We start from the raw sequence: 24103 nt of genomic DNA on the forward strand, positions 1-24103 counted from the left end.
TCTTACCCCTGGGGGTTTGTTCCCGGATTCTCGCCAACACCAAATCCAAGGCCGCGATAGTCCCTCATATAAAACAGAATAGTACTTGCATATTACCTAACATCCTTATACTTTAAATTATCTCAGTATTACTTATCATACGTAGCACAATGTAAATACTGTGTAAATAGCTGTACATGCAATGTAAATACTATGCAAACCATTGCAGGTGCAAGGCAAATTCAAATTTTGCTTTTTGAAACTTTATAGAATTTTTTTAAAGAATATTTTCGATCCATGGTTGGTTGAATCTATAGATGTGGAATGCACAAATATGAAAGGCAGATTATATATGAATCTCAGAGCCAGTGTGGGAACTTTGTATATAATGTTAATGACATTATTTCAAGTTCAACATTTGGGGAATTTGTAACTAGTTTTGCTGCTCACAGATGTTCTTTTGTAAAAGGTGCAAATAATTCTGCATTCTTCTGTAATTTTTTATAATATTGATTCCAGTTTAAAATGCATAAGAGAATTTCAAGAGCATATTCTTTAGAAAATATAGGACATCTGTCATCAACACTATTTAAAATGCTTTGCATTCATTTCATGCACAGAAATATTGCTCAATGTCATTAATTCTGAGAGGAGAATTGCTTCTGCCTAAAAGTGTACCTGTTTATGAAAGTAGCTAGTGTAGCTAAAGCTGTCCAGGTGAAACTCTGATTCATTTTGATTATGTCATTGGTAGGGTTTCTACTATAAAACCTTGGGGTTTTTGTAAAACTTCTAGAAAAGAATCATCCTAGATATAAATATGAGTATTTTTTTCATGTAGTTTTTCTGAAATGTAAAAATTGTGGTAAAATACATATAAAATTTATCATCTTAGGCTTTCTTTTTTTTTACTGTGCCGTGTGGCATGCAGGATCTTGGTTCCCTAACCAGGGATTGAACCCATACCCTCTGCAGTGGAGTACAGAGTCTTAACCACTGGCTCACAAGGGAAGTCCCTCATCTTAACCATTTTTAAGTTAAGATGGCAGTAAGTTCACTTATGGTTTGTGTGTGTAAATGTCATCATCTTGTAAAACTGAAACTCTCCACCCGTTAAATAACAGCTCCCCGTTTCTGCCGCTCCTCAGTCCCTGGCTCCCATCATTCCATTGTTCTTTCCATTTCAAGGATTTTGACTCCTACTCTAGGTACTTCCTATAAGTGTAATCATGCAGTATTTCTCTTTTTGTGACTAGTTTATTTTACTCGGCACGATGTCCTGAAGATGCCTCTGTTTTGAGGCATGTGTTAGAATTTTTTTCCTTTTAGCCTGAATAATACCCCATTGCATGTATATATTCCATTTTACTTACCCATTTATCCACTGATGAATAATTGGGTTTCTTCCATCTTTTAGCTATTGGGAATAATGCCACTAAAAATGTGGGTATACAAATTTCTTCTTGAGACCCTGCTTTTAATTCTTACGAACATATCGTCAGTCGCAAATTATTGGATCACATGGTAATTCTATTTTCAGTTTTTTGAAGGCACATGACACTGCTTTCCACAGTGACTACATCATTTTACATTCCCACTGATGGAGCCCAGGGTTTCCAGTTTCTCCATATCCTCACCTACACTTGTATTCTCTGTTTTCATGCAGTTTAAATTATCAATTTGAGTACCCAAATCTGTTATTTCTTCTAGAAATCTTAGCAAATTATGGATTTCTATATCTTCCTAACATTTATAGATAGCTATAGATATTTTCTTAATGATAAGGATCACATTTCCAAAGATTACACACCACTGGGGCAAGAATAGGACTGATTTGAGGCAAAGCTGGGTTTTTAATGCAAGTTTGCCCTGACACCAAATGGCTGCCGTTTGAAATGCCTTTTAAATACTTTGAATAGCTCTTCATCATTTTTCTATCTTTCTTGCTGTTGTCTCTTCTCGGTGGCTTCCGTATGCCTCGCCGTGGCCTCTGTTTATTCTCTGAGGCTTTTTCCTGCCATTTGTTTGTTGAGGAATCCAGATCTTGTCCCTTAGAATTCCCCACATTCTGGACTTTGCAGATTCTATCCCCATGGTATCATTTAACCAGTATAAACTGGTACCTTTGGCCTAGAAGCCTGATCAGATTCAGATTTTTTGCAAGAGTACTTTATAGGTGGTCGTGCAGGTAGTACTGTGTGCTGCTAGTGACCAGGCCAGAGGGCATGTAGTGATTGGGTCTCCATTCTCTTTGTGATGTTCAAACATTGGTCAGTGATTTAGGTGTTACCAGCCTGGTCAGTCCATTGTAGAGTTTCCTCTCAGCCTTTCATATAACGGCTTTACAAGCTATTGATTATCATTGTCTAGAGCCATTTTCATTAGAGTGTTGAAGTAATGACATTCTAATTCTATCACTGCCTTATTAGTTGAAGAAGTTTTGCAATCAGGTATATGATTTCCCTGAGGAGCATCTTTTATTAAAAAAGGTAAATTAAATGCTTGATTTAATCTTTCCCTTACTTTATCTGTTTTCAGAATAAAGGGTTAGTGTATCCTCCAGAGGTGACCTTTTTATTTATTTATTTTTCTAAAGCATCTTTATAAATTCAAGGATATAAAAAATATTTGACGTTTTTATCCATTGCAGTTATCATTTTCACACTCAAAATTTCACACTCTAAATTATGCCGTCTTTCTTTAAGAAGAGTCATGGTGTGAGGCATCTAGTGGTGGGAAGAGTGACCAGTAACTAACCCTTAGTGGTCTTCAGTGCTGGGCCGAGGCTGTGTCTGGGCTCAGCAAGAAAGAACTCTGGAATCATGTAGCCACCCTGCCTTGGGTGGAGAGGAGTGAGGAGTGGTGGGGAGGAGATGGGTGGAGGCCTGCACACCATCATCATGTTGTGGGCTGGCCAAGCTCCCCGGAAACAGGTCTAAAATACACAAAGACTGAGTGGGCCTTTGGTTAAGGCTCTTCTGTGAGTGAAAGGCATTTATTTTTTAACTGCTCAGAGGCTGCTGATTTGTTTACTTTCTGATTCTTAGGTTTAGATGGATAATGATACCAAGTAGCTAAATTCTGGCTAAGTGATTTTCTACTATAATTAAGAATTGTAATAGCACAGAATAACCTTTCTTGTTTCTTCCTCTTTCTTTTCTATTAACAAAAAACTCCTATATTTTACTGTTTGGGAGGTTTTTTGAGAAAGGGGAGTGAGCCATTGATTCAGGAAACTTACTAAGGAAATAGACAATAAATAAATAAAACAAAAATCATGAACATTTATGGAAAAATATACTATGTACAATTAATTTACATATTATATAAAAATACAGTATAACATCTGTTAATATGCTAATAACTGATATATATCAGTAAATAATATCACTATATGAATGTGTTTTTCTATAAAACCCATTGTTCTACACACACACACATAAGTATACATATATACATGTACACATACACACATGTTATCTGTATTAAAGAGATGGGGTGTATCACAGAAGACTGGAATTCAAGTCCCAGTCCTACCCCTTATTATCTATATGTGATCCTTAAGATACTATTTCATAATCTGTAAAATGAAGACAATAATTGCTCAACACAGCTCAAGGACTTGTTATGAAAATAACGTGATAATATAAATGCTTTATAAAACATTATTCAAATTTTGTAACCATTGGGGTTGCTAAATATTTAGTTACAAGAATGACTCAAATGAATGGTTTCAAATGGAAGAGACTGGAAAGGCTTTGTTGATGATGTGAATCTGACACTGAATTTGAGGTTGAGAAAAAGGTGTGATCAGTGGAAAGAAGCAGGCTCGGGAATCCCACGTGTGTTGTTTCAGAACTGGGCCAAGGTAAAAATCTATAGTTTGCTTGGCTGTAGCAAAGCTCATGAGGGCTTGTGTGCTGGGCAGTTATTGAAGGCGCAGTTGGGGGTGGACATTAAATTCCATGATTAAGGAGCTTTAATTTGATCTCAAAGGTAATCAGGCCGCACTGCTGAGCTCTGGGAGAGGTGTTATCTGAGGTCAGCAGCAGCATTCTGAGTGCTGGCTTCAACCTAATTTGAGGCTAAAGAACACCAGAAGATTAAGGAGATTAAGCAAAATACAGCTCTCAATCCTCTGTTTTGCCACTTCCTAAAATGGCTTTTAGATGTTGAGTGTCTGAATTCAGGTCACATCATTAGCACAACCATTCAGAGTAGAATAGTGATTGCTTTTCTCGTATGTTCACCACTGAATGATAATGTATATTGTTAATAAGTATCAGTAAAACCATCAGCATTGTGGTATAGTAAAAAGAGTACTGTTTGAGTTCTAACTCTGAGGTTGACTGGATATTCACGGAGAAACCAAGGAAGGGAGTTAAGTTGCAGGTTTCACTAGCACCAATTTTTGTGCATGTATTCCAGATGTTTATAGCACCCCTGTGTGGTAAAAGGCACCAGGTTAGGTGCTACTTGGACTATATATGTGAATGGGATACATGCCATATCTTCAAAAGCTTATTGATTAATGAAAAAGAGATACATATATGCACATACATATATAATTGTGATGATAATGGCAGTGTCAGTGATGATAAGAACACACAGGAGACAGGTAAGAGGGAACAGAAACGTACAAGAAGAAAAGAGAAAAATAACAGTGGATCTAGATGAAAGAGCAATTTCCTGTATCCTAGACACTCACTGTTTTCTTCATAAGACCGTTTTAATATCCCTTACCATTTATAAGCAGTAATTAAAGTTTGAGAAGGTTTAAAGATGTAAACTTAGAGGAATTTACAACAGATATCTGATTATGGTATAGAACCACAATTTTTTTTCAGTGAGAGATTTCAGGGGCTATCTACTTCAACACTTTTATTTCACGGAAACTGAAGTCAAAGAGATAAAGTGATTTTAAGTAAAAGCAGAACTGAGACAGAACTCAGTTTTCCCAACTCTTAAGTGCAGTGGTCATCTATCATGCTTGGTTTGGAAAGATCTTTATAAAAGATATTTACAGGAAGCATGATCCCTCAATTTTTTGTTACCTCAAGAAAGTGGTAGCACTTTGGTGCTATTAAAAGGCTGAATCAGACCTTGCTGGATTTTTGTTGATTTTTCACTTGTAAATATTATAAAAAGTACAGTTAAAACAATCACATGCTCTTTTTTAGAAATTGAAGTAGGTACATTTTGTCTCCAGTATGTCTTTGAGTTTCTGACTTTAATCACTTACTTTAAAAACTGGCGTCATTTGGTTCTTAATTTTCTTAATTAAGATGTTGATATGTGAAGCATATAGGAACATGAAGAACAATGTAACTAAATGTGTAATTGGCATAAAAACTGTGGACAAGAAACAAAAATTTTGGAATCAATATCCAAAACTATTCTGTGTAAATCTTACCTGACTTAGTAGGTGGTATTGCAGTAGTATTAAATAATCATAAATATTGTGCATTTAATTCTATCAAGAGATTTGAGTAAACAAGTTTAAAATAACCAAAGAAATAACACAGATTAGCTAAAAAGAAGTGTCTATAACTTAGGTGAAAGTGGGGTGTTCCCTTAGCATATTAGATCAATGTTTCTTAAAGTGTGCTGTGAAGACTTCTACCATCAGAGTTGTTCTAGATTCTGGTGAAGATGAGCCTTTCCCTTCATTTATCAGGTCAGAATCTCTAGAAGGTGACATGCCCCCCATGAGACCTTGATGTACATTAGAAACATTTTCAAGTGGACAAGACTATATTTTCAACGTGTGATGCTTTGGGCTTCTCAAGTGGCTCAGGGGTAAAGAACCTGCCTGTCCATACAGGAGACCTGAGTTCCATCCATGGGTTCACAAGATCCTTGGAGAAGGAAATGACAACCCACTCCGGTATTCTTGCCTGAAGAATCCCATGGACAGAGGAGCCTGGCAGGCTACAGTCCATGGGGTTGCAAGGAATTGGACACAGCTTAGTGACATATGCATGTGTGATGGTTTGTTGGTCAAGGAATGTGTTTAGTAACTTGAAGTAGAAGGAAAGGGGCAGAGTCAGAGTTAGGTGCCATCATTCTAAATACTAATAGATGAACAGAGACCAAGGAAACAAACCTACATGGAGGACAGCTTAGGCCTCACACTGCCATGCATAGGCTCTCACTGACTTGTTTCTTTGGCTTGTTTCTTTCACAGAAGGCTAGGTTTTCAGTGGTCCTTTTCATAGGTCCTTGGCTCCTCACATTACTCAGGCTGTCACTGATTTCAGTTATGCCAGGACTCCTGGTCCATGGCCCAAATCCTCTTCCCCTGCCGTCACCTATTACCAGAGCTCTGGCCTCCGAAATGCACCTTGAGAGCTGCCCTCAAACTCAAGCTTATCCCATAGTATTTCATAAAGTTATTGCAATTGGCAGGAAAAAAAAAAAGAGCAAATTGTGAATAGGGATATATGTGTTGCCAGTTTAGCCCATGACTCTGATAACCAAAGGTACCAAGTGGGCCATTTGTTGTTCAGTGTATTTGGCTAATTTAACCCAAGCACCTACATCACTGAGCAGATTTTACGACTCACCCTGGGCTCTTTTATGAAACAAGGAATACTGGCAGCAATAAACTCAGAAATTTGAGGATATGACATATGGCAATGGAATATATTGTCTGAAAGATGCTGTTCTTTACATGATGACCCTAAAAATAGATATAGATCTGACCTGTAAATATTATACTTAAGAAAATGTGTTCTTAATTTTGTAGCTTTTATGCTTCTTAAACAGATACTTCATTTTCAGCATTTTCAATAAGAAACAGCATCAGAAAAACAAAAAACATTTGTTTTTTGCCTTGTTTTTTAAAATAAATACATAAATACATATTTTCACAAAAGCAGGTCAAAAAGATAAAGCTATTAAGTTGTACTTAGTGTTTGTAACCCAAGGAATGACATTTCCATTTAATTGTATGTCCTAACCTGAGAACTAGGACTTCCCTGTTTGCTCAGACAGTAAAGAACCTGTCTGCAATGCAGGAGACCTGGGTTCAGTCCTTGGGTCAGGAAGATCCCCTCGAGAAGGGCATGGCAACCCACTCCAGTGTTCTTGCCTGGAGAATTCCATGGACAGAGCAGCCTGGCGGGCTACAGTCCACGGGGTTGCAAAGAGACAGACATGCCTGAGCTACTAACACTTTCACTTTGTTCATCCTGAGAGCTACTGTAGGAGGAGTACAATTAGAGAAATAAATGAGCTTTGGAATGCTGAGTAATCTGGGCTTTGGTTTGACCCTAGAGCAGCGCCACCACTGTGAAACAACACTCTTGCTGACGTCGCAAGAAGATTAGAGTTCTTAAGAACCAGGCAGGGATCATGTAGTATCCCTGTCGAAACATACCTCTGCTCCAAATTAACTGTCTTCTCTTTTAGATCAGAAACTCTGCAAACTGAAGAAAGGTAACTGCAGCGGCAGCATGTGTGAGCAAGAGCCTGTGTCCCAAGTGTGCACGTGAGCAGAGGGATACACTTTAAGCCAAGATGGAAGGATCTGTGAAGGTAATCTGTGGTGAGCAAGTGCAGCTCAGCTTAGCCGGTGGCTGGTCTTCAGTGGGTCATCAAGAGCCTCAATGTGAAACCAAACTCAAATTTTCTCATACTTTTCCCCCCAGGAAAGGAATGTTATTCCCCACCCCCCACCCCCAATTTTAAAGCCTTTGTAGCACTTTCAGTTTTCCTTTATATCTTCTGTTCCTAGATCAAATACTTTCAGAGGCTACTCAGGGATATAAGGCAGGAATTCTCTGAGTGGACTCCATGGACCTCCGTGGGTTTGGTTTGACGATGTGCAAAATGTCAGTATTGTCAAGTTTTTTAGTTCTTGTAAGAGATCCTCAGAGTATGTGATTCCCACATCTCATCGTGTAACCGTTTGGTCGGAATCTTGAGAGACTGTGCCGGGGCTGGTTATATTAGGCTTTTCCTGTTTTGAGACTCCAGACTCAATGTAATGAACCTAGGGTGAAATGCTGTGTGTGTCCCTTCTCAGAGGGCCAGCAAAGTACTGACAAAAAGCATTCGGTGGAATTAGTTGGGATGAGACTTCAGGTAAACCTGGGATCTGCCTGTTAATTGTGGCCCCCTGCTTACATGGGACCAGTAGATGACAGCCAGTAGACGATTGCATAGAACAGTGATCTGGAAGGCTGGGTTTTGGCCAGAGTAGAACTGCTGGGGAATGTTCCCACGTTCAGGTAAAGGGCCCCTGTCAGTATTGAGAGGGCTGAAGAGCAGAGCATGGGATGTCTTGTCCTTGTCAAGAACTTTCCATGGTCCTTCCTTAAATGGCTATATCTTTTCAGGGGAAATAGTGCTACTTTATCCCAAGAGTAATTCTAATATGAAAATCTATATTTGAAAGAATAAACTGTGACAGTTTAAATGGTGGCTTTCAGGATAATTGAACTGACTTTCTTTCACCCCTCGTTAGGGTAGGAAAAACTGTCTTGCTACAGTCAGTCAGAGCAGATAGAGGTGTGAGATACCCTACTTATTGCTGGCATGTTAATGATACTACAATTTATTTTCAAAAATTACCTTCTGACTGTTTTGCTGTTGTCGTGGTGTGGATGTCAATGAGTGTGCTTTTCAGAATCATGGCTGCACAGAGGGCTGTGAAAATATCCCTGGATCTTATTACTGCACATGCCCTAGGGGTATGTTCTGCTTCCTGATGGGAAACGGTGTCACCGTAAGTCACAAGTGTTAACTGCTTTATTTCCTCCATTGGTGGCCCTTGATCAATAGTATATTTCAGAATTAACTTGGAGTTTTATTTTGGTTTGTTTTTTTAAAACATAAGTGACCAGACACTACCTGGTCTGTTAAATCAAAACCTCCATTAAGCATGTACTTATATGTTTTACTGTTTATTTATCTATATTTTATTTTATTTCATCATATATCACTAAAAGATAAGCATGTTAAAAATATAATCATAGTACACTATTACATCTAAAACACTGTTTTCAAGTTATCTTAAAAAGATTTTTTAAGTAGTTGATTTGTTTGGCTAAATATGCAGACAAGTTCCTTGTGTTGTGTTAGGTTAATACCTCTCTCTCTTTTACCCTACAGATTCTTTCTCTTCTTTTTTCCCCCTTGCAAGTATTTACTGAAGAAACTATATTTTTTCCTGCAGAATTTCTCATACTCTAGATTTTATTGAACATACTTCTATGATGTCTCTGTCCTTCTGAACACTTGTAGCTAGATCTGCAGTCTTGATCAGGTTAGACTTTGCAATTTTGACAATAATGCTTCTTTGGTATATTTACACTTCCATTAGGAGACACATAACATCTGGTTGTTTCTCTTTTTCGCATTTGTTCTAAACTCTTCAGTTTTACTGAAGAAAAAATATGCACAATTTACTTTGCACCAGTCCATTCTGGCATTCTTCTAGTGATATCAGAATCACCTGGGTCAATAATAACCAGCATGCATGTTGCCAACCCTTTTCAGTCAGTCCCCACAAAAGTCCTCCTGCCCAGCATCACTAATGCCAATAGAAAGAGACCTAGTTTGGTTCAGCAGGCTTCCTTGTGGCTCAGAGGTTAAAAGCTTCTGCTTCCAATGCAGGAGACCTGGGTTCGATCCCTGGGTCAGGAAGATCCCCTGGAGAACTAAATGGCAACTCACTCCAGTATTCTTGCCTGGAGAATCCCATGGACGGAGGAGCCTGGTAGACCGCAGTCCATGGGGTTGCAAAGAGTCAGACACCACTGAGCAGCTTCACTATCACTATCTATCCAGTTTGGTTCAGCAGCAAAGAAAAGCCTTATTTGATCAGAGATTGGAGAAATGTGAGCCTCACCTGCATAGTACCGGCTCCCCGAATAGGCAGGGCTGCTTTATAGGGTTCTCAATAGCAGGGTAGGGGATAGAGTTTCCATTGGGCCCCCTGGCTGGTGTAGTGCTCCCATTCCAGCTCTCTCTACTGGTCTTAGGGTCTGTGTACATGGCCTGTCTCTACCATGTTGAATTGAGATGTTGAACACAGTGCTTCTGCATGTGGTCCCCTGCAGTCCAGGGAGCTGCAGTGTCAGGCACAGTAGTTCTTCACTGGGAACCCTAATACCATGTGTTGTGCACAAGGCCCCCTATAGGCAACTGAAAAAAACAACCAGCTCAAAGAAGAGGTTGTGTTTGTGCTCAGTTGCTAAGTCATGCCTGGCTCTTTGCAACCCCATGAACTGTGTATGCCAGGTTCCTCTGTCCGTGGGATTTTCCAAGCAAGAAAACTGGAGTGCATTGCCATTGCCTTCTCCAGGAGATCTTCCCAACCCAAGGATTGAACCCACATCTCTTGCTTGGCAGGTAGATTCTTTACCACTGTTCCATCCGATAAACCCAAAGACCAGGTTAGACCTTATTACCTAGATTCTATCTTATCCCAGCCTCCAGCACCTCCAAGGACCCCTGTGGGCTTTGCCAGTGACATACATACTGTAGACTTTCAACATGTTGTTCCCAATTCATTATCATTGCCACTGTAGTGGTGGCCACCAGTTTTGACCAATATGGTGCAGTACTCTATTTCAGATTTCCATTTGTTTTGGGCATTTGGGATTTGTTGGTGAGGATGACTGGTTTCTTCTTACCTTATCTGAACATTTTCAGAGTCTGCTTGTATCTGCAGCACCTACTTTCCACTTTCTATAACAAGTGGGAGCCTAGAACTGATCGACTTCAGGAATTTTTTTGTCTTCTTTCGGATCACTGTTTTTCTGCCATAGGTGTGGGACTGCCTCCAACCAAGAGCAGCTGCCACAATGGCTGGGAGCAAGAAAGAGCCTAGTCATCTTTCAGGGAATGGTTGTAGCAGCCATGAACACTCATTTCCTGGATCCATTATTTCATCAAGGGATTTGAATAGTGATATCTAGTTCTTATATTTCTTTTAAATTATTAATTATAATACTTTTATAAAGAAAATGTACTCTCATTAACTATTTGGTTACTTCAAGTTGTCATTCTTATAGTTAAGGCAGTATAAGTCTTGAATTTTTTTTCTTTATTTAGAATAATGGGTTGGTTCTTTAACACCTTTCAAAGGTGGCTGATAGGTTTTTTAATTTTATTTTTTATTGAAGTATAGTTGGTTTGCAATATTGTTTAGTTACAGCTGTTTAACTAAGTGATTCTCTTATACATATATATGTATATGGGCTTCCCTGGTGGCTTAGACCGTAAAGAATCCGCTTACAATGTGGGAGACCTGAGTTTGATCCCTGAGTTGGGAAGATCCCCTGGAGGAGGGCATGGCAACCCACTCCAGTATTCTTGCCTGGAGAATCTCATGAACAGAGGAGCCTGGGATCCCAAAGAGTTGGACACGACTGAGTGACACAGCACATATATGTATATATCTACATTATTTTTTAAAAAATGCTTTTCTATTATAGTTTCTTGGGTATTGAGATATGAAATACAATTCTCTGTACTTTCTGTTTATCTATTTTATATATGGTGGTGTGTGTCTGTTAATCCCATCTTCCCAGTTTATCCCTACCCACCTTCCCACGTTGGTAACCCTAAGTTGTTTTCTATGTCTGTGAGTCTGTTTCTGTTTTTTAAATAAAATCATCTGTACTATTTTTTAGATTCCATACATAAGTGATATCACATATTTGTCTTTGTCTGAATTACTTAGTATGATAATCTTTAGGTCCATCCATGTTGCTAAAAATTGCATTTTTCATTCTTTTTTATGGCTGAGTAAAGGTGTTTTCATTCCAATCCCAAAGAAAGAGAATCCCAAAGAATGCTCAAACTACCACACACTGCACTCATCTCACACGCTAGTAAAGTAATGTTCAAAATTCTCCAAGCTGGGCCCAGCAATAAGTGAAGCTGGGCTTCACTGAGGTTCAGTGAATCATGAACCTCCAGATGTTCAAGCTGGTTTTAGAAAAGGCAGAGGAACCAGAGATCAAATTGCCAACATCTGCTGGATCATTGAAAAAGCAAGAGAGTTCCAGAAAAACATCTATTTATGTTTTATTGACTATGCCAAAGCCTTTGACTGTGTGGATCACAATAAACTGTGGAAAATTCTGAAAGAGATGGGAATACCAGACTGCCTGACCTGCCTCTTGAAAAACCTATACGCAGGTCAGAAAGCAACAGTTAGAACTGGAGATGGAACAACAGACTGGTTCCAAATAGGAAAAGGAGTATGTCAAGGCTGTATATTGTCACCCTGCGTATTTAACTTATATGCAGAGTACATCATGAGAAACGCTGGGCTGGATGAAGCACAAGCTGGAATCAAGATTGCTGGGAGAAATATCAATAACCTCAGATATGCAAATGACACCACCCTTATGGCAGAAAGTGAAGAAGAACTAAAAAGCCTCTTGATGAAAGTGAAAGAGGAGAGTGGAAAAGTTGGCTTAAAGCGCAACGTTCAGAAAACTAAGATCATAGCATCTGGTCCCATCACTTCAAGGGAAATAGATGGGGAAATAGTGGGAACAGTGGCTGACTTTATTTTTGGGGGCTCGAAAATCACTGCAGATGGTGATTGCATCCATGAAATTTTTAAAAGACGCTTACTCCTTGGAAGGAAAGTTATGACCAACCTAGATAGCATATTAAAAAGCAGAGACATTAGTTTGCCAACAAAGGTCCATCTAGTCAAGGCTATGGTTTTTCCAGTGGTCATGTATGGATGAGAGAGTTGGACTGTGAAGAAAGCTGACCACCAAAGAATTGATGCTTTTGAACTGTGGTGTTGGAGAAGACTCTTGAGAGTCCCTTGGACTGCAAGGAGATCCAATCAGTCCATCCTAAAAGAGATCAGTCCTGGGTGTTCATTGGAAGGACTGATGCTGAAGCTGAAACGCCAATGCTTTGGCCACCTGATGTGGAGCTGACTCATTGGAAAAGAGCCTGATGCTGGGAGGGACTGGGGGCAGGAGGAGAAGGGGACAACAGAGGATGAGATGGCTAGATGGCATCACCAGCTCGATGGACATGAGTTTGAGTAAACTCTGCAAGTTGGTGATGGACAGGGAGGCCTGGAGTGCTGTGATCCATGGGGTCACAAAGAGTTGAACATGACTGAGCGACTGAACTGAACTGAATATTCAATTGTATATACATCTCACAGCTTGTTTATTCATTCATCTGTTACTGGACACTTAGATTGCTTCCATTTCTCAGTTATTGCAAATAGTGCTGCTATGAACATTGGAGTGCATGTATCTTTTTGAATTAGAGCTTTTGGTTTTTCTGGATATACGCCCAGTAGTGGAGTTGTTGAATCATATGGTAACTTTAGCATCTGAGCCATGCAATGAGTTGGACACGACTTAATGACTAAGCACACACACACATGGTAACTCTAGTTTTCACTTCTTAAGGAACCTCCATACTGGCTGCATCAATTTATATCCTTACCAGCAATGCTTGTTGTCTTTTGGTTTTGTTTATGGTATCCTTTGCTGTGCAAAAGCTTGTAAGTTTAATTAGGCCCAATTTGTTTATTTTTGCCTTTATTTCTTTTGCCTTAGGAGATTGACCTAAGAAAACATTGATGCAGTTTATGTCACAGAATGTTTTTGCTGTGTTCCCTTCTAGGAGTTTTATAACGTCATGTCTTATATTTAAGTCTTTATGTTGTTTTTATCTTTGTGTGTGGTGTGAGGGAGTGTTCTGACTTCACTGATTTACACATGAACACCACTTGCTGAAAAAACTGTCTTTTCTCCATTGTACGTTCTTGCTTCCTTTGTGAAAGACTAATTGACCACGGGTATGTGGGTGTATTTCTGGGCTCTATTCTGTACCAGTGATCCATGTCTGTTTTTGTGCTAATACCACATTGTTTTGATTACTGTAGCTTTATGGTATTTTGTCTAAAATCTGGAGGGATTATGCCTTCTGCTTTGTTCTTTTCCCTCAGGACTGCTTTGTCAATTCTGGGTCTTCTGTGTTTCCAAGTAAATTTTAGGATTATTTGTTCTAGTTCTATGAAAACCACCATGGGTAATTTGATAGAGATCACAGTAAATCTGTAGATTACTTTCAGTAGATTGGACGTTTTAACAATATTGTTAAAATTTTTCCAATCTAAGATCATGGGGTATCTTTCCATTTCCTTGAATCACCTTTGGTCTTCTTTGCTAATGTTTTATAGTTCTCAGCAAATAAGTCTTTCACCTTCTTGCTTAGGTTTATTCCTACATATTTTTTTTTCTGATGTAATTATAAATGGTATTGATTTTTTAAACTTTCTCTTTCTGATATTTCATCATTAGTATAAACAAATGGAAGAGATTTCTGTATATTAGTCTTGTAACAAATTTATTTATTGGTTCTAATAGCTTTTGTGTGGTGTCTTTAGGGTTTCCTATATAAAGTATCATGCTATCTGCATATATTGACAGGTTTACCTCTATCCTCCCAATTCAGATACCTTTTATTTCTTGTCTGATTGTTGTGGCTAGGACTTCCGATACTGTGTTGACTAGAAGTGGTGAGAGTGGGCATCCTCTTTTTCCATATTTTAATGGGAAGGCTTTCAGCTCTTCACCACTATACTGGCTGTGCTTTGTCATGTCTATTGAGATATGTTCCTTCTATATCCACTTTTTGCAAGAGTTTTTATCATGAATAGATATTGAATTTTATCTAATGCTTTTTATGCATCATATAATTTTAGTCCTTTCTTTTGATGATGTGGTGTATCACATCTATTGATTTATATATTTTAAACCATCCTTGTGACCCTGAAATGAATCCAACTTGATCATGGTGACCAACTTGATCATCCTTTGTGTGTGTTGTGGGATTCAGTTTGCTAATACTTTCTTGAAGAGTTTTGCATCTATATCCATCAAAGATACTGTCCTGTAACTCTTTTTTGGTAGTGTCTTTGTCTGGTTTTGGCATCAGGATGATAGTGTCTTTGTAGAAGGACTTTGGGAATTTTTTTGTAAGTATCATTATGAACTCCTGAATTTTTAACATTTTTTATATGTTTCAATCCAATGTAGTTGTTACCCTTACCAATGAGCAAATTGTTTCCTCTTTGGCTGATGGGAGACTCTTCAAATGGATTCCAGATCCCAGCAGTCTTTGATAGTTTTCTCTTACCTGGCAGGACATATTTTCCTGTCTTGTCTTATATGTATTATGTTTTAGACCTAGAATCAGCAATCTCTCAAGGCTACAGCTTCCTTTTAACAAGAAATTGTTTTAAATAACATAATTCGCTACAAAGTTAGTTATTATTTTGAGGGCTTTGGGGTCATCAAAATTAGGAAAGCACTTTTTAAAAAGAGAAATATGAGTTTTTATGGATATTCTCAACTCAAGTTTAGGATTACATATTCAAATAACTTCTTATAGGTTTCTTGTTGAATCTACTAACATAGCTAAGCAGAAACAAAGGTTTAAAATTATGTGGGAATTCCATGGTGGTCCAGTGGTAAGGGCTTCCTGCTTCTATTGCCACAGGGCCTGCTTTGGCCCTGGTCTGGGAACTAAGGTCCTAAAAGTCAGTGTAGCCAAGAAAATACTGCTTCACAGATGATAAAGTGTCATATGTCTTATTGAATGAGGCACAGAATAATGGATGAATGGTAATGAATTTCTTGGAAATTACCCACCACCTTTGTGATTGTTTATGGAACTCGACCTTCTTCTAACGCCATATGGTTTACCCATGAGCAGCTGTGCTTAAGTGCATGATGTTAATATGTTACAGAGTTCATTATATGCCAAACAGGACACACATAATCTCATTTGATTGTCCAAACTTCTAGAACTTCTGTGGTATATATTTTACATTTTAATGTTTGATTTACTTAGAATTTATGTTGATGTGTGGTGTAGTACAGGGATTTAATTTTTGCCCCAAATCATTACTCACTTATTTACCATTTACTGGATGATATTCCCTATGCTCAGTGACTTAAAATAGCTTTATCACATACTATATTAATATCTGTACTTGAGTCTTCTCTAAAATGAACTTTCTATCTGATTCTATTATCCTCATGATCTATTTTTATACATTACCAACTGTTTTAATTATTGTACCTTTATGATACATTTTGATATTTATTTACTGCCTCTCATTCTCTTCTTTCATCTAATGACAGTCACATGATGTTTTTATTTTTCATAGCCATATAATTTGTTTTCTAGGTGAACTCGAGAATCATTTGCCCAAGTTCTATCTAAAATATTTTGGAATTTTAATGACTAATAACTTAAAAATAATATTTGACAGAAGAGAAACTTGGAGGAAACGAGTCATTTTTCCAAAATCAGAAGTCTTTCATTAATTTGCTTTAGATTTGGAATTTTTTCTTTATTTTTATATCTCCATTACCATAGCAACTCATAAATGTTCAGTCTTTATTTAACTTATTCTTTTCAGGAGATCATTTTTTTGTTAGCAACTGATTTTACTGAATTTCCATAAATCTGATTTATCATTAATTTTGACCTTATTTTTCATTCATTAGAGTTAATTTCCTGCCCAAGCAATGTGTCTGAATGCAGTCATGACTGTGTTCTGACATCAGACGGTCCCATACATTTCTGTCCTGAAGGCTCAGTGCTTGACACAGATGGAAAAACATGCAGGGGTAAGCTTGTTTACCTCTTGTTTGTTTGAAAGCATTTATTTTCTAACTGACACCTAAAAATCACAACTACTGACAAAGGAAAACAGATTTCCCAACATTATAAATTGAAATATATTTACATAATGGATTAACATATGAATTAACTAAGATTTCTGTCTGTTTCTTGTTTTTAGAGAGCATAGTGTAGTAGCTATAAGCCAGAGCTTTGACGCTAGACAGCTCTGAGGCAGTGTTATCAGATACTAGCAATACTGTTCTGGACTAGTTCTTGCCTTCTTTTGGTCTCTGTTTGCTCATCTGTAGAGGTTAATGATATCTGCCTTCTGGATTTGTGGCCAGCATTAAACAAGATGGTGGATATGGAGTGCTTTGCCTGTTGTGTGTACCTGGGACTATCTCCCTACTTTCATCTTCATAGAGACTTAAGTATGTAGAGCGAAGGTTATAACTCAAAGTTAGCAGATGAGTTACGTGTAACTTTTTTTAAACAAAAAGGGCAAGAGAAGTCAAGAGTCCAAAAATGTGAGGGAGAAAAAATTATGTTAATCAGTATTCTTTCCTGGAGAACCCCATGGACAGTGGAGCCTGGCAGGCTACAGTCCATATAGTCTCAAAGAGTTGGACGTGACTGAAGCGACTTAGCGTATATGCCAGAAGAATTAGACCAGCTGCCAAATTCATCAAAACACACTACTTATTCCAGCCAGCTACCAGAGTACTTGTTCACAAACTCAGTGATAGATCAAGAAGGGAAGGGTCACTGGGATGCGAAGCTTTAACATTCACAATGTCAAGTTATAGGGAAATAGAGTACAGTGACATTTTCCTCCTAATCTCTGAAAAATAAACTTGATTGTAATAGTATGAATGACTGTTACAATGGAAATGGTCTTAAAAATCAACGTATATTTGGTTCACCTCACTATTTTGAGGAAAAATTGGTGTATTCTTGAGTGATATAGCATCAGTACCAAAGAGTTGCTATCACCTGATAACGGTGGATGTAGCCAGCTCTGCACCCCTCTCAGCCCAGTATCCTGGAAATGTGGCTGCCTTCCTGGGTATGACCTACAGCTGGACAAAAAGAGCTGTAGACCTTCAGGTTAGTGCTGTGAACATTCAAAAGTGTGTCTCTGTGAGAAGGTTATGTGAAAAACACCATTTAGTTTAGAAAGTGTTAAATTGCTTTTGGCTTCTGCATAGGCAGTTGAATTTTTTTTTTATTTTTGGAAATTGAAAACAGATCACATAAGTATAAATAACATAAGTTGTTATTGCATAAATAATAATTATGTGTTTGAGAAACATTTTGAAGTTAATTAACATTAAGCAGAGGTTTGCTATAACATCAAGTATGGCATTCCAGTATATATGAATGTCATAACCAGAATAAGAACAGTCTTAAAATGCTTTATAGTTAAGAGGCATTTAATAAATATTTGTTGATTAATTTGATTTTCATCTCTCCAGTAAATGTAATAATCATAATACAAGTTCTGTCCTTTCCATGACAAAATTAAATATGAAGTTGTGTGGTCCAGCTATTTTTTCATCTTCTAATATTATACCCCTCATGTCCTTCAATAGCCTTGGAAATCCTGGATTTGTCCCAAATTGACATAATCTCTCCTGAGGTTCATTATGCCTGTAATCTGGGGTAACGTAAATGATGAACCTGTAGAGCTTGCCTTACTCAGACTTCAATAGTCTTAACTTCTCAGTTAATATAGCATAATCTGAGCTCTGAAATTATGAAGGGTCTTATTATTAACTCACACAGTGTTACCTCCATTTAAAAAGTGTCCAGTCCAACTTGGATGAAATGGACAAATTCTTAGAAAAGTATAACTTTCCAAAACTGAACCAGGAAGAAATAGAAGATCTTAACAGACCCATCACAAGCAAGGAAATCGAAACTGTCATCAAAAATCTTCCAGCAAACAAAAGCCCAGGACCAGATGGCTTCACAGCTGAATTCTACCAAAAATTTAGAGAAGAGCTAACACCTATCTTACTCAAACTCTTCCAGAAAATTGCAGATGAAGGTAAGCTTCCAAACTCATTCTATGAGGCCACCATCACCCTAATTCCAAAACCAGACAAAGATGCCACAAAAAAAGAAAACTACAGGCCAATATCACTGATGAACATAGATGCAAAAATCCTTAACAAAATTCTAGCAAACAGAATCCAACAACATATTAAAAAAATCATACACCATGACCAAGTGGGCTTTATCCCAGGAATGCAAGGATTCTTTAATATCCGCAAATCAATCAATGTAATACACCACATTAACAAATTGAAAGATAAAAACCATATGATTATCTCAATAGATGCAGAGAAAGCCTTTGACAAAATTCAACACTCATTTATGATTAAAACTCTCCAAAAAGCAGGAATAGAAGGAACATACCTCAACATAATAAAAGCTATATATGACAAACCCACAGCAAGCATCACCCTCAATGGTGAAAAATTGAAGGCATTTCCCCTGAAATCAGGAACAAGACAAGGGTGCCCACTCTCACCACTACTATTCAACATAGTGTTGGAAGTTTTGGCCACAGCAATCAGAGCAGAAAAAGAAGTAAAAGGAATCCAGATAGGAAAAGAAGAAGTGAAACTCTCACTGTTTGCAGATGACATGATCCTCTATATAGAAAACCCTAAAGACTCTACCAGAAAATTACTAGAGCTAATCAATGAATATAGTAAAGTTGCAGGATATAAAATTAACACACAGAAATCCCTTGCATTCCTATACATACTAACAATGAAAAAAACAGAAAGAGAAATTAAGGAAACAATACCATTCACCATTGCAAACAAAAGAATAAAATACTTAGGAGTATATCTACCTAAAGAAACAAAAGACCTATACATAGAAAACTATAAAACACTGATGAAAGAAATCAAAGAGGACACAAACAGATGGAGAAACATACCGTGTTCATGGATTGGAAGAATCAATATTGTCAAAATGGCTATTCTACCCAAAGCAATCTATAGATTCAATGCAATCCCTATCAAGCTACCAACGGTATTTTTCACAGAACTAGACCAAAGAATTTCACAATTTGTATGGAAATACAAAAAACCTCGAATAGCCAATAATCTTGAGAAAGAAGAATGGAACTGGAGGAATCAACCTGCCTGACTCAGAACTTACGTACAAGCCACAGTCATCAAACAGTATGTATGGCACAAAGACAGAAATATAGCATCAATGGAACAGAATAGAAAGCCCAAGAGAATAAATCCACGAACCTATGGACACCTTATCTTTTGACAAAGGAGGCAAGGATATACAATGGAAAAAAGACAACCTCTTTAACAAGTGGTGCTGGGAAAACTGGTCAACCACTTGTAAAAGAATGAAACTAGAACACTTTCTAACACCATACACAAAAATAAACTCAAAAATGGATTAAAGATCTAAATGTAAGACCAGAAACTATAAAACTCCTAGAGGAGAACATAGGCAAAACACTCTCCGACATAAATCACAGCAAGATCCTCTATGAACCACCTCCCAGAATATTGGAAATAAAAGCAACTAAACAATGGGACTAATGAACTTAAAAGCTTTTGCACTACAAAGAAACTATAAGTAAGGTGAAAAGACAGCCATCAGATTGGGAGAAAATAATAGCAAATGAAGAAACAGACAAAGGATTAATCTCAAAAATATACAAGCAACTCCTGCAGCTCAATTCCAGAAAAATAAATGACCCAGTCAAAAAATGGGCCAAAGAACTAAACAGACATTTCTCCAAAGAAGACATACAGATGGCTAACAAACACATGAAAAGATGCTCAACATCATTCATTATTAGAGAAATGCAAATCAAAACCACAATGAGGTACCAACACACAAGTCAGGATGCTGCTATCCAAAAGTTACAAGAAATTAAAATGCTGGAGAGGGTTGTGGAGAAAAGGGAACCCTCTACATGCTTAGGGAATGCAAACTAGACCGCCGCTATGGAAACAGTGTGGGAGATTTCTAAAACTCGGAAATAGAAACTCATTATGACCCAGCAAATCCCACTTCTGCGGCAACACATGAGGAACCAGATCTGACAAGAGACATGTGCACCCCAATGTTCATCGCAGCACTGTTTATATAGCCAGGACATGGAAGCAACCTAGATGCCCATCAGCAGATGAATGGATAAGGAAGCTGTGGTACATATACACCATGGAATATTACTCAGCCGTTAAAAAGAATTCATTTGAATCAGTTCTAATGAGATGGATGAAACTGGAGCCCCTTATACAGAGTGAAGTAAGCCAGAAAGATAAAGAACATTACAGCATACTAACACATATATATGGAATTTAGAAAGATGGTAACGATAACCCTATATGCAAAACAGAAAAAGAGACACAGAAATACAGAACAGACTTTTGAACTCTGTGGGAGAAGGTGAGGGTGGGATATTTCAAAAGAACAGCATGTATACTATCTATGGTGAAACAGATCACCAGCCCAGGTGGGATGCATGAGACAAGTGCTCCGGCCTGGTGCACTGGGAAGACCCAGAGGAATCGGGTGGAGAGGGAGGTGGGAGGGGGGATCGGGATTGGGAATACATGTAAATCCATGGCTGATTCATATCAATGTATGACAAAACCCACTGGAAAAAAAAAAAAAAAAGTGTCCAGTCTAGAGAAGGGAATTTATTTGGACATGAATCAATACAATCTGATAATATTAATGTTTCAATATGTGTGAATCAAGGAGATTGCAGCATAAGACTTGCATCATTTAGCTGAGATATTTGTTACTTAATACTGTGTCTGTGTCTTTCTAGAAGTAATTTGCATTTTAAAAGGAGACACATAGGTAGGGAGGAATCCAATGATAAAATTCTGACCATATGTCAACTCATGGAAAAGGCAGTCTTTTTGCCTGTCTTAAGGTACCACAACGCTGGTGGGAAATGAAGAAAACAAGTACTGCAGGAATTAAGGAAGAGGGAGCAATGAATGGGAGGAGTCGGAAGTGCCTTGTGGGTTCCAAGGCTTATTTTAAATGTTGCCATATTCAAATTTGGTTATTAGGACCACCGCCATTTTCGATGCTTGCCAATTCTCAAGATATTCGATACATGCATTTTGATGGAACAGATTATGGAACCCTGCTCCACCAACAAATAGGAATGGTTTTTGCCCTTGATCATGACCCTGTGGAAAATAAGGTATGATTTTGCTACTTGAACAGATGTAGCTGTGATTTAAGGACAGAATAGAGGATTTTTGTCATAAAAGATTACTTGGGCTACTTGAAAATCCGCTACAAAGCTTGGAATGATTAGGCAAAGAAAAATTTAAATGGTCATTGAAAATCACTTGAGAAAATTTTAAGGGTGATTCTGTTACCATAAACTGTGTAGCTCAGTTGGTAAAGAATCTCCCTGCAATGCAGGAGACCCAGGTTTGATTCCTGGGTTGGGAATCTGCCCAGGAGAAGGAACCCAGCCCAGTATTCTTGCCTGGAGAATCCCATGGGCACAGGAGCCTGGTAGGCTATAGTCCATGGGGTCGCAAGAGTCAGACATGACTTAGCAACTAAACAAGCAACCAACCCTGGTCCTTACTATGATTCAACTTTGGGGATGATTTAAACAGAATCTGAGGTTTAGCTTCCTCTTTGGAGGTGAGAATGGGAAGCTAGCACAGTACCATACACACCAGAGGAGTGCCATAAATAGTTTTTGATTTATTTATGTTTAGGGAGAAGTAGGAGGTTGGGATACAGCATATTAAGTATGGATTACTAATTTGCATTTAGTACATGGCCTTAAGGGAAGGACGGCTTTCCTCATGGCTCAGATGGTAAAGAATCTGCCTGCAATGTAGGAGACCCAGGTTCTATCCCTGTGTTGGGAAGATCCACTGTAGAAGGGAATGGCTACCCACTCCAGTATTCTTGACTGGAGAATTCCATGGACAGAAGAGCCTGGCAGGCTACAGTCCATGGAGTCACAAAGAATCAGACATGATTGAGTCACTAACACACATCAGGGAAGGAATTTGGTGACCTCCTGATTATGAAAATCAAGGAACATAAGTCCTACAGTCCATGTGTGAATGGAAATCTAGGATGTTATTTACATAATTTTACATGAAATGTTTTTGTGTAAACATTAGAATTTCTAAATTATCAACCCAATCAGCTATTTGGTCTTTAATTTCTTAGTTATCTTTGTGCTAGATTAGAATGTGCTTGAAATGACATGTTATAGTGTTTTTTTGAAAATTAATCACCCAATAATGATAAAGTTATACAGTTATTAACCTCCCTCCATAATGATTTAGTTATTACTAGATGGTGCTTTTGTTCCTAGAATTTTTAAATTTCGTGTTTCTGTTTTTTTCTGATTTGAAGCATTCTAGTAAATGGCCAAAAGAGACAGAGTGAAGTAAATTGATTCTGTGTTTAATCGATATGGATTGGTAGCCAAATATAACTATTTTTGCAAATAGAAGTATTGTGATTTAACACTAGCAAATAATTATTTCTTTTCTATGAACTGAATCTATGTAACTCCATAGAAGAATTATATAACAGGAAAAAAAATTCATAGAATCAGTTCAAGATTCGTTTATTACCAAATTATTTTTTTTCCACACAATCAGTAATTTTTACAATGAGGTGAACAAGAAAACCTAAAATGAACTCTAAATCATATGACTTATGCATGTTTTTTCATTTCTTTGGTCAATGGTCCCATCTTCTTGCTTCTCAAACTGTGGTCCTTGGACCAGTGACCTCAGCATAACCTGGAGCTTTTTAGAACTGCAGATTCTCAGGCTCCACCCCTGACCACTGAATCAGAATCTGCATTTTAACAAGATTCCCCAGATGATACATGTACACACTTAAGCTGGTGAAGCAGAGTACTAGAATTATTTTTTAATATAAGAAGTACCCATTTTTGAATTGTGGAATAGAACCTTTTCTATTTTATCCAGAAAGATGATAGCTCATTATTTAATTATTTTATGAATATTCTCATTATTGTTGATGAGTTTATGTACATATATGTACTCACAGTTAATATTCTACAAATGCTATCATTAAATTGTCAGCCACTCATAGCAATTTTTTATTCTTGTACTTGTTTGATAGTCTGAATATTAAACTGAAAAGCAACTTTGTACTTGCAGGGTATGTTCTGTTGAACAAAATTGATTATTTAAAATGGAATTATATATTGTTAGAGATGAAAGGAACTTTAGCAAATATCTTGTCTGATTTTGTCATTTTTATAGTTGAGAAAATTGAGATTAAATGACTTAAATGAAACATGCACACTGTTATTGGGGATGTAAATTGGTACAACCACTGTGGAAAACAGTATCGAGAGTTCTCAATAAACTAAAAATAAACTCAGCAATATAACCCAGCAATTCCACTCCTGGGTATATATCAGAAAAAAACAAAAACAGTGATTCAAAAAGATACA

At 37.6% G+C, this 24103-nt stretch overlaps 1 protein-coding gene across 1 annotated transcript in view; it reads left to right on the forward strand.

Annotated features, from left to right (window-relative positions):
* EGF (epidermal growth factor) overlaps positions 1-24103 on the forward strand; it is a 96732-nt gene that overhangs the window by 28912 nt on the left and 43717 nt on the right. The window contains 6 exon segments of the mRNA XM_043438466.1: positions 7393-7516; positions 8587-8669; positions 8672-8710; positions 16503-16625; positions 17602-17727; positions 21696-21832. Coding sequence (XP_043294401.1) covers positions 7393-7516; positions 8587-8669; positions 8672-8710; positions 16503-16625; positions 17602-17727; positions 21696-21832 — 632 coding nt within the window.

The sequence above is a fragment of the Cervus canadensis genome, chromosome 19 (assembly GCF_019320065.1).
Source record: "Cervus canadensis isolate Bull #8, Minnesota chromosome 19, ASM1932006v1, whole genome shotgun sequence".
NCBI lineage: Eukaryota > Metazoa > Chordata > Mammalia > Artiodactyla > Cervidae > Cervus > Cervus canadensis.